General features: G+C 54.5%; 1 protein-coding gene across 1 annotated transcript in view; it reads right to left on the bottom strand.

Moving 5' to 3' along the window:
• KCNT1 (potassium sodium-activated channel subfamily T member 1) overlaps positions 1-13,258 on the bottom strand; it is a 34,334-nt gene extending 21,076 nt beyond the window's left edge. Inside the window, exons 1-2 of the mRNA XM_017745397.1 lie at positions 13,110-13,258; positions 2,782-2,823 (exon numbers count right to left, since the gene is read on the bottom strand). Coding sequence (XP_017600886.1) covers positions 2,782-2,823; positions 13,110-13,258 — 191 coding nt within the window. The remainder of the gene's footprint in view (positions 1-2,781; positions 2,824-13,109) is intronic.
• Between the last annotated feature and the right edge of the window lie 215 nt (positions 13,259-13,473).

Genomic DNA, 13,473 nt, shown 5'->3' with positions numbered 1-13,473 from the left:
GGGGGCTGCTCCTGCCACGCCGGGTCCCTCATGGGCCGGGAGATGCAGGGATTCACCCATCCCGGCAGGACTGATGGCTTGCCACAAGCCCAGGGCCGCTGGGCACGCTCCCCTCGCCACCGAGCCCCCAGGGATGTCTCCGCTTCCCCAGGGCAGCACCAAACACCCGCGGAGCTCTCCCACTGCAGCAGCTCCTCCAATAAATCTCGGGCCCGTTTTTAAACAAGGAAGCGCAAAACAAACAGGGAGAGACGGGGAGCTGGGGCTGTGTGTCCCTGCTTTGGGGACAGAGACCCCCCGGCCAACGCTGCTGACCCACGGAAGGGAAGGGAAGGGAAGGGAAGGGAAGGGAAGGGAAGGGAAGGGAAGGGAAGGGAAGGGAAGGGAAGGGAAGGGAAGGGAAGGGAAGGGAAGGGAAGGGAAGGGAAGGGAAGGGAAGGGAAGGGAAGGGAAAGGGAAGGGGTCTCTCTCAGGGGGCGTTCAGGTCCTGAGGGAGGTACAGGAGAGCACTGGGGACACCAGTGGCAGGGTCAGCATGGTCCAAAAGGCTGAGTATTGCAAACAGGGCAAATTTGCCCATTTTTAGTGAATTTTCTCATCCCTCATCCCTCTGTAGGTGCAACACTGAAGCTGCTCCCCGCCTCACCCCAGAATCCCAGATGATCCCCATGGATCACAGCAGCACCCAGCCCTGAGGCACCCAGCAGGTCCCACATCAGCCTGTGACAGGCACTGTCACATCCACTACAGCACAGGCACCGTGCCACCAGCACAGCCACCATGCACTGTCAGACTCACCACGGTATCACCAGAGCCACTGTGCCACCGTCACAGCCACCACGGCATCACCACAGCCACTCTGGCACTGACACAGCCACCGTGGCACTGTCAGAGTCACCACGGTATCACTGCAGCCACCATGGCACTGTCGGAGTCACCATGGTATCACCAGAGCCACCGTGGCCCTGCCACAGCCACCATGGCACTGTCAGAGTCACCACGGTATCACCAGAGCCACCATGGCACTGCCACAGCTGCTGTGGCACCACTGCTGCCACCATGGCACTGTCACAGCCACCTCAGCACTGTCACAGCCCTGTGGAAAGGCAGCTGCTCCTCAGGAATGATTTCCCTGGCACAGCCCATGCTGAGGCACATCACAGACCACGATCAGCAGAATGGAGTCCCACATGAACAAACACCGCCCAGGGAGCCAGGATGCTGTGGCACATTGCCCCCCAAGCTCAAAGACTCGTTTCTTCAAGGTTTCATGCATTTACCATGGGAATCAAACAGAAAACACATCTCCTGTTTCATTATGGAGTGTGATTTTTTTGCCCAAAGAAAGAATTGATATTGCCAACCACTCTGCAGCAAATTAAACCCAGCTGGGTGCAGGTAATGTCATCCTGGCTCCAGCAGTAATGCTGCAGTTTTATTTTTGGGGGATGAAAAGCAAATTCTGAGCAGCCACTACAGGAAAAACCCTGCCCAGGACTGGGCCCCTCCAGGGCCGTTTATCTTGCACCATGCCCTGAACTCATCCCACAAACCCTCGTGTGCCAGTGGGACAGGGGCTGACAGGAAGGGCTTCGTGGGCCTGAAGGGCTATAAAAGAAATCTTCTCCTTTACTTTTAGTTCTTTTTTTAATATATATATATATATATATATGGGGGCTATATATATATATAATTTTTTATTAGGGAGGACACTGCAGTGGAAATGGGATTTTTATCGATTCCTCATTCCCTGAAGGCAGCTGTAATCCCTCTCCCACTGTGTTCAGCAGCTGCAGAGCTCATTTCCAGGCACCAAACCAAGCACTGGAGGAAACAGCGGCACACTCAGGGGTTCAAGTTGTAGATAATAGAATGCTTTGGGCTGGAAGGACCTTAAAGCTCATCCTGTTCCTCCCCCTGCCATGGGCAGGGACACCTTCCATTATCCCAGGTTGCTCCAAGCCCTGTCCAACCTGGCCTTGGACACTGCCAGGGATGAGGCAGCATCTCCTATCCAAGGTTTGGATGCTGCTCATGGCTGGGCAGTGGCACCACCTGCTCTTCAATAAAATAATTCTTCTTCTACTCAAGGTTCAAACCCCGAAAGGGAAGCAGCAATGGGATGACACACTGTGTTTCCTCTGGCCTATTTGTTTTGCAACATTGGAGACTGACACTCATGAGTCTGCTCCTGTAATTGCTTGTGCTGATGAACCTGCATTGTTTAATGAGGAGCTCATCATTAAGGGATAATCGCCCATTTGCTGCTATCACTTCTTCCCCAAGAAACTTCTCTGTTCCTGGGAGCAAAGAGTCCTCCCCACAGTGGGAATCACTGCGGAAGGGTTTGCTGCTCCCATACTCAACTCCCTGGTGCCGAGAGCAGTAAAGGACAAATCTTGTGCTTATCTGCCCCCTTAAAAGCAGGAAAATCACGGAACCACAGACTGGTTTGGGTTGGAAGGGACCTTTAAAGGTCACCTGGCTCCAACCCCCTGCCATGGGCAGGGACAATTCCACTATCCCAGGCTGCTCCAAGCCCCATCCAACCTGGCCTGGAACACTTCCATGGATGCACCATCCACTTTAACCCACAGAAATTTACAGCCAACTCTTCTCAGTAGCAGGTTCTGCCCAAAAAACTCAGCTCACCGTGCACACAACACCCCAAATTCCAAGGGGTTTTTGCTCTCTGGAGAACAGGATTGGCTTTTCCCCCGCGGCAAGTGATGATCCCTTGTCCCTCCCCGCGGCACCGGGAAACGCACGCGGAAAACTTACTGTGAGAAGGAGGAATCCACGCTGAAATCCTCGGCGTGAGGCCTAAGAGCGAGAGCAGCACAGAGGGTGAGGGAACGCACAGCCCCGGCCCCAAATCGGCACCAGCAGGGCTGTCCCGCCGGGAATGCCAGCGGCAGAGGGACAAGAGGCCACCCAGGCGCTCAGCCGGGATCACGCCACGCCTGGGACACGTCCCCACTCAGCTCCCAGTGATGCTCTGGTGGCTTTGCCAATTACAGTCCCTTTCAGGACTCTGCTCCATGGATAAAAATGGGGTTTATGCCTGTTCTATGCCTTTTTAAAAAACTTTTTAAGGAGTCTCACAGAGTGCGTCGCTGCTCTGCCTCTAATCGGTGCCACACGTGGTGCAGAGAAATGAGACTTTGAAGGATTGGTGTTTTCAGGAACTCAGCATTCTGGTTTTACAGACATGAGTGATGAGCAGAGAAGGGAAAAGAAAACAGAATAAAAAATAAACCAAATCAAATCAAATAAACAGGGAGGAATGATGAGGGCAATGAGAGGTTCGAGGCAGGGGGAGACAGAACACAGAGGAAAACAAGAGTGGGTGGGAGGCAAAGGGCCTGTGCTCGTGTACTGTACATCCCCCAGACAGACAGACAGACAGACCAATGAAACACAGCAATCACAGCTGCAAAGGGAAAATTCCCCTTGGGAAAATGATGCTCTCCTCAAGACATCCCTGGGATGGCCCTGGGTCCCTGTCATTAACTGAGCCTGAGCCCTTCCCTGTTCCAGCAGCGCCCTCTCTCCTTTCCTTATTTACTGTGAGCCACCAAGAAATATCATCCAAGCCAAGGGGGCTGTTGCAGACTGTAATTTGTCCTGCATTTTGCTTTTGCTTTACGAGTCTGCAGCACTCCAGCACAGTTCAAACTAAATAAAAGCAATAAATTCACATTTCAACAGAAATGCGAGTCCAAGGGAAGTGGATCCATCCCTCAGCTATGAGGAGCAGCCTCCCTGGGACGGGATTTACGCCGCTCCTACTCCTGGGCTCTGCTCCGTGCAGAGGCTGCAGGGAGGAGCTCATTGCTGCTTCCACTGTCCCAGGGTGCTCCAAGCCCCATCCAGCCTGGCCTTGGACACTTCCAGGGATCCAGGGGCAGCCACAGCTGTTCTGGGCACCCTGTGCCAGGGCCTGCCCACCCTCACAGGGAACAATTTCTCCCCAGTATTTAACCTAACCCTGCTTTCTGTCAGTGTGAAGCCATTCCCCGCTGTCCTGTCACTCCAGGCCCTCATCCAAAGTCCTTCTGGAGCTCCTTTGGAGCCCCTTTAGGTACTGGAGGGTGCTGTAAGATCTCCCCAGAGCCTTTTCTCCTCTGGGCTCAGCTCCTAACCTGCTCCCTCCTGCCACATTCCCCCTCTTCCCTGCTCATTCCCAGCTTTCTCCTGCAACCCTCCTGCAGCATTAAGTTAATTCCCACCAAAGGGGTCTCTTGTGCCACCTCTCCCAGCAAGAACAAGCCCGGGGGTGGCTCTTGCAGCTATGCTGTGCCTCAGAGCAGCCCTGGCATTTATTGTTGCCAAACATCCCAGATTTTCTCCAGCTGCAGAGCAGAGCCTCAGGAAGAAGGCTGCCAGCTCAGGCTCCCTCCAGCTAAATTGGATTATCCCACGTTAGCAGCAGGGGCTGTTCGGGCCCTTCTGCCTGCGTTTGGTTTTGCACAGTGGCCTTTTATGCCTCACAGAGATGTTTACAGGGAAAGAATCAGCAAATGATTTGGTTTTCTCCTCATCTGGTGCCAGCTGGCAGCCGGGAAGGCTGGAGGAATGGGAGCTAATTCCAGCTGCAGAGCAACCCTCCTGAAAGCCAAACAGCAAAGGCACAGAACCATACAGATCAATGGGGTCCTGCAGACACTGAAGGTCCTGGAGAGCTGGGATGAGCCAGTGAGATTCCCAGGATTCCTTCCCCCAAAGCCACGGGCTCACAGGGAATAAACACCTCACTCACAGGGAGGCACCATGAACAAAAGGTGTCCAAAGTGGTGGACAGACATAAACGTCCCCAAGGGTGGCTTTGGCCACCCTGTGCTGTGGTTAAAGCCCATGCAATAAAACAACCTTTTTTTGGTTACAAAAAGGTGCTTTTGGCTCCCAAATGAATGAACTTTGTTGTGCTGGTCACAGAGGGAAGAGGTGACTTGAGGTATCGGACACTGAAACCTCTCCGTCTTCCCACCCAGCACCCAAATTCTCATCAGTAGTCCAATCACTGAGAAAATATGGAGATTTCTCTAAGAAAACTAAAAATCATTCCAAATCTCATCAGGAAAACAGCCATTTTCCAGATCCCAAAAACACTTTAACAGTGATTTACAATGTACAGAACTAAAGCCACTTAATGGAGTCAGAAAGGTTACGCTGGCTTTTAATGTGTTTTAGATAATCTACTTCAAATTGACCTTTTTATTCCATCCAGCTCTGGCTCCATGGGCGCAGATGAACCTCAGCTCATCTCATTCCCATGGAAAACAACTCCGGCACAGGCAGCGAAACGACCTCCGCTCCCCTCCGGGATCCTGGGGCTGGGAGAGAAGCACTGTCCCCAGGCAGGGAAAGCTGAGGCCCCTTGTGCTGGTGCTGCCAACCATGAACCACGATGCCCAGCTCCTGGCTGGCACGAGCAGCATCTCCCAGACAGAAGGGCAGAGCAGGGGAAGGTGGGAGAAAGGAGAGGAGCAGAGGGGGAAGAAACCTCAATGCTTCAGAGACAGGTCTGCCCCCACCTTTCAAGCTGCAGCCCCTGACAAAAGGGGAAGGTTTCATTCGAAGGTGAGGAGACAAAGGCACATTTATTATTAGAACAAAGCCATAATAAACCTTGCTTATGTAAAAGAGAGAGCAATCACCTGCCCACCCATGCTGCAGGCAGCTCCTCGGCTGAGCAGCACCTTCCACCTCATCCTGCCTCCTCAGCTCCGGCTCCAGCACTTCCCAGCAAAGGCAGCTCCCCCCTGAGCCGGGCAGGGATGTGAACAGCAGCCCAGGGCTCCAGTACCCCGAGAACTGGGGCAGCAGAACCAGTCCCTTCTCTCCAGGGGGAAGGCAGCCCCAAGCCCCAGCTCTCCTCCAGCTCTGCCAGGGCGCTGCAGGATCTGGTGGCATTTAGCTCATGTGCCTCGTGCAGATAATTTGAGGCTAAATGCTGTCCCTGTGTTCCAAGTGCTCGAGGATGCTCAGAGGGGGAGAGCAGCAAAGCACAGCAGCAGCTCAGCCCAGCTCACACAGGGACCCATTCCCTCTCAGCAAACTCCGTGCCTTCACCGCTGTCTCCTGAATTTTTGGTAAATGAAGAGCATTAAAAATTCACTTCTGGTGGTGCATTTCCTATTCCATTTACAGCCATCACTTCCAAACAAACAAAAAAACAAATCACGCCTTGACTTGAAGCCTCTGGAAGTTACAGACACAAGTGATGACCTGCCAACATCGCTCTTGGCTCCAGGCTGCTTTAATAACCACTTGCAAGGCTCAGAGGCATTTCGAGACCAGGGGTGGAAAGGTATTAAATCTGATGACTTTCTCCTCTGGCTCTGGGAAGGATTTAATGCCTTTTCACCCTGATCTCGAAATGCCTTCAAGACGGGGTCAAGGCAGGGGGGTGAAGATGAGCCAGGCAAGGTAAGTGCCTGGGGAGGCTTCCAAAGCAGTGCTCATCCTCCAGAGACAGGAGCTGCACCACGGTTCCTACCATACTGACAGTGAGAAACTCAGCCCAAAATAGCCCGACGTGAGAAGGACAGATGGAAGGAGATGAAAAAAGAAAGTAAAGAGGGGGAGAAGGAACGAGCAAGAGGAAGGGGAAAGTGAGAGGAAGAGGCACACGTCTGCTCACAAACTCGTGCGAGAGGGGAGGGAAGGGCAGCCCCCCTTCCTGGCTGCGGGGTGACCCCAGCGAAGGGGATTGAGCCTCCAGCAGCCCTGGTTTGGGGGAACTCAGCAAGCAGTGCAGGTGGGCACCTGGAAAAGCCACCAGCAGCTCCAGGGGCTCGCTGACAGCTGCAGAGGTGCCACACGGACGGGCTCTGCCACCACCGGAGCGGCTGCACAGGCAGGAGGGAGCTCACCGGCAGCGTGGGCTCGGCTGCCTCCCCAGGGGGCTGCTTTAATCACAGGAGTGCTTTTCCTTGGCAGTCCTCTGCAAAGCTCAGATCACAACTGAAACACATAAAGTTTGGGAAGAAGCAGGCGCGGTGCCAGAGCCGCAGCAGCGCTGGCTGCAGCCGGACGGGCTGTTCCCAGCTCAGTGTCCAGCCTGGCCTGGAGTTACCTTCCAGAGACTTGTGCCTCTCCCAGAGTCAGCCACAGATTCATTTAGGTTGGAAAGGACCTCTAAGATCATCAAATCTGTCATCAAACCATTCCCCCAGCACTGCCAAGCCCACCACCAAGCCATGTCCCCAGACACCACAACCACACGTCATTTAAATCCCTCCACAGATGGGGACCCCACCTACGCCAGGGTTGGAAAACCCTTTTGGTTAGGAAATCGTGCCCCAAATTCAATCTAAATCTCCCCTGGTACAACTTGAGGCCATTCCCTCTTGTCCTAGTGATCGTTATTTGGAAGAAGAGATCAATCCCACCTGGCTACCAGCTCCTTTCAGGTAGATGTAGAGGGCAGGCCCTGCCAAGCCTGGGTAAAAAGGCCCTCCAGATGCTCAGGTGCTCTGACACACAGCTCCCTGCCTTTGCTAATGAGCTAAACGAGTCCCTGCAGTCCTGACAAGTGAGGAAGAACTGTGGATGAGCTTGGAGGTGGGATAGGAGACCCTGATGTGCCACGGACCCTCATGGCCCACTCTGAGGGGTGCCACTCTTACAGCAAGCAGGAAAGCCTCCCCTGGGGGAGGAACACGCTAATCCCTGTGCCCTGATGGGACCTGATGGGAGCGAGGATCCTAAAATAAACCGAGCAGAAGCCCAAGTGCCGAGTGTGGCATCCTTAGGTGAGGATCGTGTCTGCCTGTCAGTGCTATGTAGGGCACCGAGATTCTCAGCGGTGCTGGCAGCTCCCCAGGAGCCGTGGGAGGAGAGCTCAGCACCTCCAAACCTCAGCCTTTGCCCCTCCGGCACCCAGCTCGGGGGGTGGCATCGCCCCGTGCCCCCAGGGCAAACACCTCTGCCAGAGTGGGCCGGGACCGGGGGTTTGAGGGATGGGGACCACAGACACAGGACCAGCCACAAACGCACCCGAAACCTGGAGGGAGCTCAGGGTTGAGCCCGGGATGGGACGCGGCGATGTCAGCGCTGTCCCTGCACACAGGGGCGGCTACAGAACAGAGGATGAGCAGAGCTCGGGGCCATTCCAGCAGTTCGGGGCAGTTCCAGCAGTTCCAGGGCAAGGAGAAGAAGCAGCCGGGCTCAAGCCCCGACTCTGCAGCCCGGGGTGGAATCGCTGCCGTGTTTATGAATGGCTCTGCTCAGTGTGAAGGATGGCAGCTGTCAGCTCCCTGCGCTGCCAGCAGGATATGGGATCATTTCCTGATCACCAGGATCAAGCAGTGCATTTTCATATTGCCCTGGTAGCTGAGCCCAGCAGCTGAGCTCCCTGCCCCGTTCCTACCCTGAAAACACCCTCAGCATCCCCCAAAAGAAATGCCCAGAAGCGTGAGCAGTGCCACCTCCCCGGCCTGGCAGAGGAAGAGCCCAAGGGAAGCACACCCAGCGCTGGCAGGAGAGGTGATGCTCAGCCCTCCACGGCGACAGCGGGCACAGACCCACGGGAGGGCTGCGTGGCTGGACCCCAGCGCTGAGACCAGCCCATGGTTTGGGTACTGCCAGGGCAAGGCTGGGAGATGCCACGCTGGCAGAGATCAACATCCTGCCAGCCAACTCCAGTGCCTTCCATCCAGAGACACCCCCTGCCGAAAACACATCCCAGCCAGGGGCTGCCCAGCCCAGCAGCACATCAAAGCCAAGGTGCTTCATAATCAAAACCTGCTGGACCCCATAGATTCCCTTCCAGGTCTTCTCCATAAAGGCTCCCACAGCCATGCTGGGTCCTGCCCTCCCTCACAAAGGGAGAGCTGGGACAGCCCCAGCTCAGACAGAGCAGCGCAGGGGCCAGGTCTGGCACAGACCATCCTGACACCCCCGGCCTCAGCCCTGCTCGGATTTCTGGTACAAACCCTCATCCCCAGCCAGGAGAGCAGCAGCAGAAGATCCAAGGCTGGAGCAGGGCAGGGGTGAGCAAACCCCACCCAGGGAATGTCCCCGGCACAGCATTTCTCCTGCACAAAACCACCTCACCCAGAGCTGAGGCAGCAAAGCAGCATATGGCATTTGCTGAGGACAGAGACAGGGCTCTGAAAGGTCTTCACTGGAAAAAGCTTTTGTTAAAGAAATGTTTCAGCAGGGAATTGTATCCCATGGAGAGCATCACCTGGAGAGCTCCTGCAAGGTCTGAGTGGCTGTAGTGGTTTCACTGGCCAGACTGGACCTCTCTGTGGTTCAATTGTGTGCAAGTGTCGGGGAAAAAAACCCACATTTAGCAAGATCTGTTTGTGAATACCAGGCTGCCCCTGGGGGGAACAGACATGGATCAGTCAGAAATTCTATTTTCAGACACATTTGGGTGAATTCCTCACTCTCTGAAGCGCTTTACCTCCAAGAACCCCGCATTAAACTTGGCCTAGCAGAGTGCTGCTCCTTCCCACTGAGGAGGCTCCAGCCACCTTGTTGACTGTAACAGGGCTGAAGCGAAGTCCCATTTATTGCTGCCAAAAATATCTCAAACTGAGAGACAAGGCAAGGCTGCGGGGGGTGGGAGCGTGCAGCCTGAGGGAGAAAGAAAGGCAGGGAAGGATCCAGCTGCTGCCTTGGGCTGCCCGACAGGAAAGGAGCAGCCAGGCTCCTCTGGGACACACAGCAGAAGGACAAGAGGGAACAGGTACAAGATGCAACAAGGGAAAAATTATTCATCCTGAGAGTGATCAAACCCTGAACCTGGCACCCAAAGAAGCCGAGAAATGTCCAGTGGGATATTCAGAACTCAGCAGGACTGAGGTCCTGAGCCAGCTGGGACAACTTTAAAGCCAGTCCAGCTTCGGAGCAGAGCCCTCCAGGTCCTCTCCAAGCCCAGCTCTTCTGCAATGCTAATCTTCCTCCCGAACCTCAGCAGTTCACATTTCTGTTCTCAGCAGCTCAACAAACACAACTGAAGGAGGTGAGGGGGGCCCACAGGGCAGGGAGGGGACACAGAGCCCTGCCAAGGCCTGGGGCAGAGTGTCCAAAGCAGATACAGAACTGGAATGTTTGCAATCCCTCTGGAGTCCCGGTGTGCCCTGGGACAGGCAGTGGTCAGAGCTTCCCCTGCTTCCAGCGGAGCTGCACAAACAGGACATGGTTATCTTGTAAAAACGTCTGTTTGTGTTTTAAACCCACACCTCCAGTTCTACAGGGAGATCACCAGTCCATGAAATGGGATCCAAACAGATGTTTACATGTCCTGCCCCCTGCCAGCAGCTCCTTCCCAAGCACAGAGTGCTCCATGGAGCTGTTTCCCATCACACCTTTCCCTTTCAAACCCCCCCAGCACAAGAGACAAACCCACCTCAGGAAAAACCTGGCTTGCAGGGAAAAGACTCAGCCTCTCCTGGCTGGTTCCAGTCACTATCACCTGGTGCCAGGGGAGTCTCAGTGCCCAGGCAGCTGGTCTGCAGCTGAGCCTGCCCTCCCTGGCATGGCCAGGAGGCTCCCAGCTCCATCCCCATCTCACAGCAATCCCTGGCACACAGAAGTAGCTCCAAGCCTCTTTGGTAGAGGATACCTCCACATGGGCAGCCTGGGCTGGTCCCATCCCACCTGCAGGTCACCAGACACAGGAAAATATCCCTGTCCTGGATGCCCAGGGACAGCCCTGAATTCCCCTTTTTACTCCCAAGCTGTGGAGTGGTTTCTCCTCAGATGAATTCAAATCCTTTCCTCCTGTTTTGACTGGGAACCCCCAAAAGCTTTGAGATGCTGCAATGACTCAGAGACAGAGTAAGGAGGTAAATAAAGTAGGTGAGAATAAATTTCACTGGCTTCAATCATCGGGAGGAATCATTTGCATCCTGAGAACACCCTGTAACACACACCTCCTTCCACCACCACCTGGAAATCCACTCCCAGCTCCCAGGGACGATTGTCGCTGCAAATTTGGTAACACTGCTCATGTCTGGCTTTGGGAGAGACAAGGCATCTCAAACTCACTGTTCATCACTTCCAAACCAATCTCCCTGCCTTTGTTGCAGCAGCAGAAGAGAAGTGCAGAAATCTGAATCTTAGTTGCCAACTCATTGTTGGGAGAAGCAGCGCCCAGGGACGGAGGAAAGCCTGGCAGTCGGGAATCCGGGCACCGCGAGCTGCAGCTCGCAGGGCTCTGCCCGCTGCCACGGGGGCATCAAAGTGTTCCACCAACTTCCCTACCCACAGCAGCAGCTGCTTACAACCAGATAGCAGCAAATCACTTAAAATTCCAGTGAAACCCAGGGAATTGGGTCTTTATAGAGCCCTGGGGCACCCCGGTGTGCTCTGCACAGTGGCCTTCTCTTGAGGCTCCACTGAAACACCGTAGTGATGCAATGTCTGGAATTCCTGTCCCCCAGATCCAATAGTGCCTTACAGCATCCCTGTGCCCTGTGCTCCCACAAAAGACAAGGAGGATCAGCCCTGGGATGGGATTTGGCCCCCTGGACTTGGGCAGGAACCCACCCAGCTCCTGAGTGCCAGAGAAGAGAAGCCCCTCAGCAATGTTTAATCACTGCTGATCAGTGGAATGAGTTTGCAGCAGTCTCCCAGTTGTATTTTTCTGGCCCCTACACATCTGGCTTTGACCACTGACCCTGTCCTGAGGGGGACACCACCAGGACCTGGAAGAGCACAGATAGGAAGTGGTCTTGCCCCAAAGGCTTTGCCCACAGTGGTGCTCAGGATGTGCCCTCAGACATTCGGGTACCCCCAGGACAGGTCCAACTTTGGTGTCTTTTTGAAGCAATGAAAGCAAGGCACAAAACCAGAGCATAAACAGCCTGACCAGCTCTGGGAGCAGACCCAGATTGTCAAAACGTGCTGAGACCACACCAGCTCCAGGGATTTAGTCCCACTGCACCCACACGATGCCCGTTCTCAGCCTCCACGCGTGTAAGCCCTTGCCTGGCGAAGTCAGAGGCAGCGCCGCACCAGACCCCAGTGTTTGCTCACCAGAGCCCCAGCACCGGTGCCATCTGGAGCGCTGGCACAGCACACCAGGGACACGCACTCGCAGCTCCCCCAGTGCGCCAGGACTCTGCCTCCCAGACCTGGAGACTGAAGCATGTGCCCAGCTCAGCATGGGCAGCGGCCACGCCGGTGCTCCCCAGCACACACCTCCCTCCTCGGCTTCCCCGGTGGGGACGACAGCTGCTGGTCCTGGCCCAGTGCCACCCTCCCCCCAGATACGCCAAGAGGCAGAAGCTGAGGCGTTAATTCATTCCAGTCTAAAGCCAAACAAGTAAAATTCCCCCTGAGCAGAAGCTTTCCTACCGTGCTCGTTTGCACCAGATTACATCCTAGAAGACATACAGTACACAGTCACAGGTGAGGCAGCATGGATGGGCTGAAGGGCTGGATGGATGGATGGATGGATGGTGGAAAAGGACGAAACAGAAAATGGAACGAACAGAACAGGAACTGAGTTAGTGCCATTTGCATCCTCATCGTAACTAGGGGACCTGGCTTCTTCTGAATCACTGAAATCCCAGTGCAGCGCAAAGCATTCTCATCCTCCTGAAAAACAGCTCCTTCCTCGCTGTACACTCAGCTGTGTGCTTGCAGGAAGGCTGCAGCATTTCCTATGGCAGCTTTTTTTTTTATTTTTAATTGCAGTTACAAATAAATTATTGCTCAGATGGGGGACCGAGCATCTCTCCTGCCATGCAAACATGGTGCTTGTGTACAGTGCGTTACCGTGGCGTTAGCAGTGTAAATAAGCTTGGGCTTTATACTGCACAGGGAAGGTGCAGTGCAAGTTAACAGCGGTGTGTGGCAGCCCCACGGTCTCAGGCTGCCATTCAGACATGCTTCGGGCATATAAAAAAAAAAAATCAAGAAGCACCTATAAAAAATTTAAAGGAACTGGTTTCCTTCTGCTCCAGCTCCCTATTTCATAACACAACTTTGGAGCTGGCATGGCTCTTTAACATAGCTATCCGAAGGATTTCATCCACCACCCCTCCAGCCCGTGGAGGCACTAATCCTTTCCCTCTCATTTAAAAGATAAAAGGTGCTGCCTCCCCCACCCACCCTCCCCACGAACCACTGCAGTCCTGCAATACCTTTGTCCGACATCACTCCCCATGGATCCCATCCTCCGAGACGGTAACAAGGGGCTCACCCCATGGACATCTTCTGTCGTCGCAGGTGGGACAGTTTTGACATGGGAATTGCTCTCTGAAGGGGAATTCTTCAGCTTGGCTCTTGCCATCCTGCGAGCCTTGGCTGCCTCTGTGACTTCCTCCTCTTTCCCCCCTGAACTCTCTCATACATAGCAATCCTCACCGCAATCAGTTTAGAGCTGTCGGCACGTACCATCTCCTTCCTTCTTCCCTCTCCCCAGTCACGGCTGCTCAGTGGAACAATCCTGCCCTGTACATTTATTTTGGTAGTGAGGGGAGTCAAGGCAAACTCCCCGGCCTTGCT

This window comes from Corvus brachyrhynchos, unplaced genomic scaffold (assembly GCF_000691975.1).
Source record: "Corvus brachyrhynchos isolate BGI_N302 unplaced genomic scaffold, ASM69197v1 scaffold59, whole genome shotgun sequence".
Taxonomy (NCBI): domain Eukaryota; kingdom Metazoa; phylum Chordata; class Aves; order Passeriformes; family Corvidae; genus Corvus; species Corvus brachyrhynchos.
The sequence above is the reverse complement of the archived record's forward strand: the minus strand, read 5'-3'. Positions and strand labels throughout refer to the sequence as shown.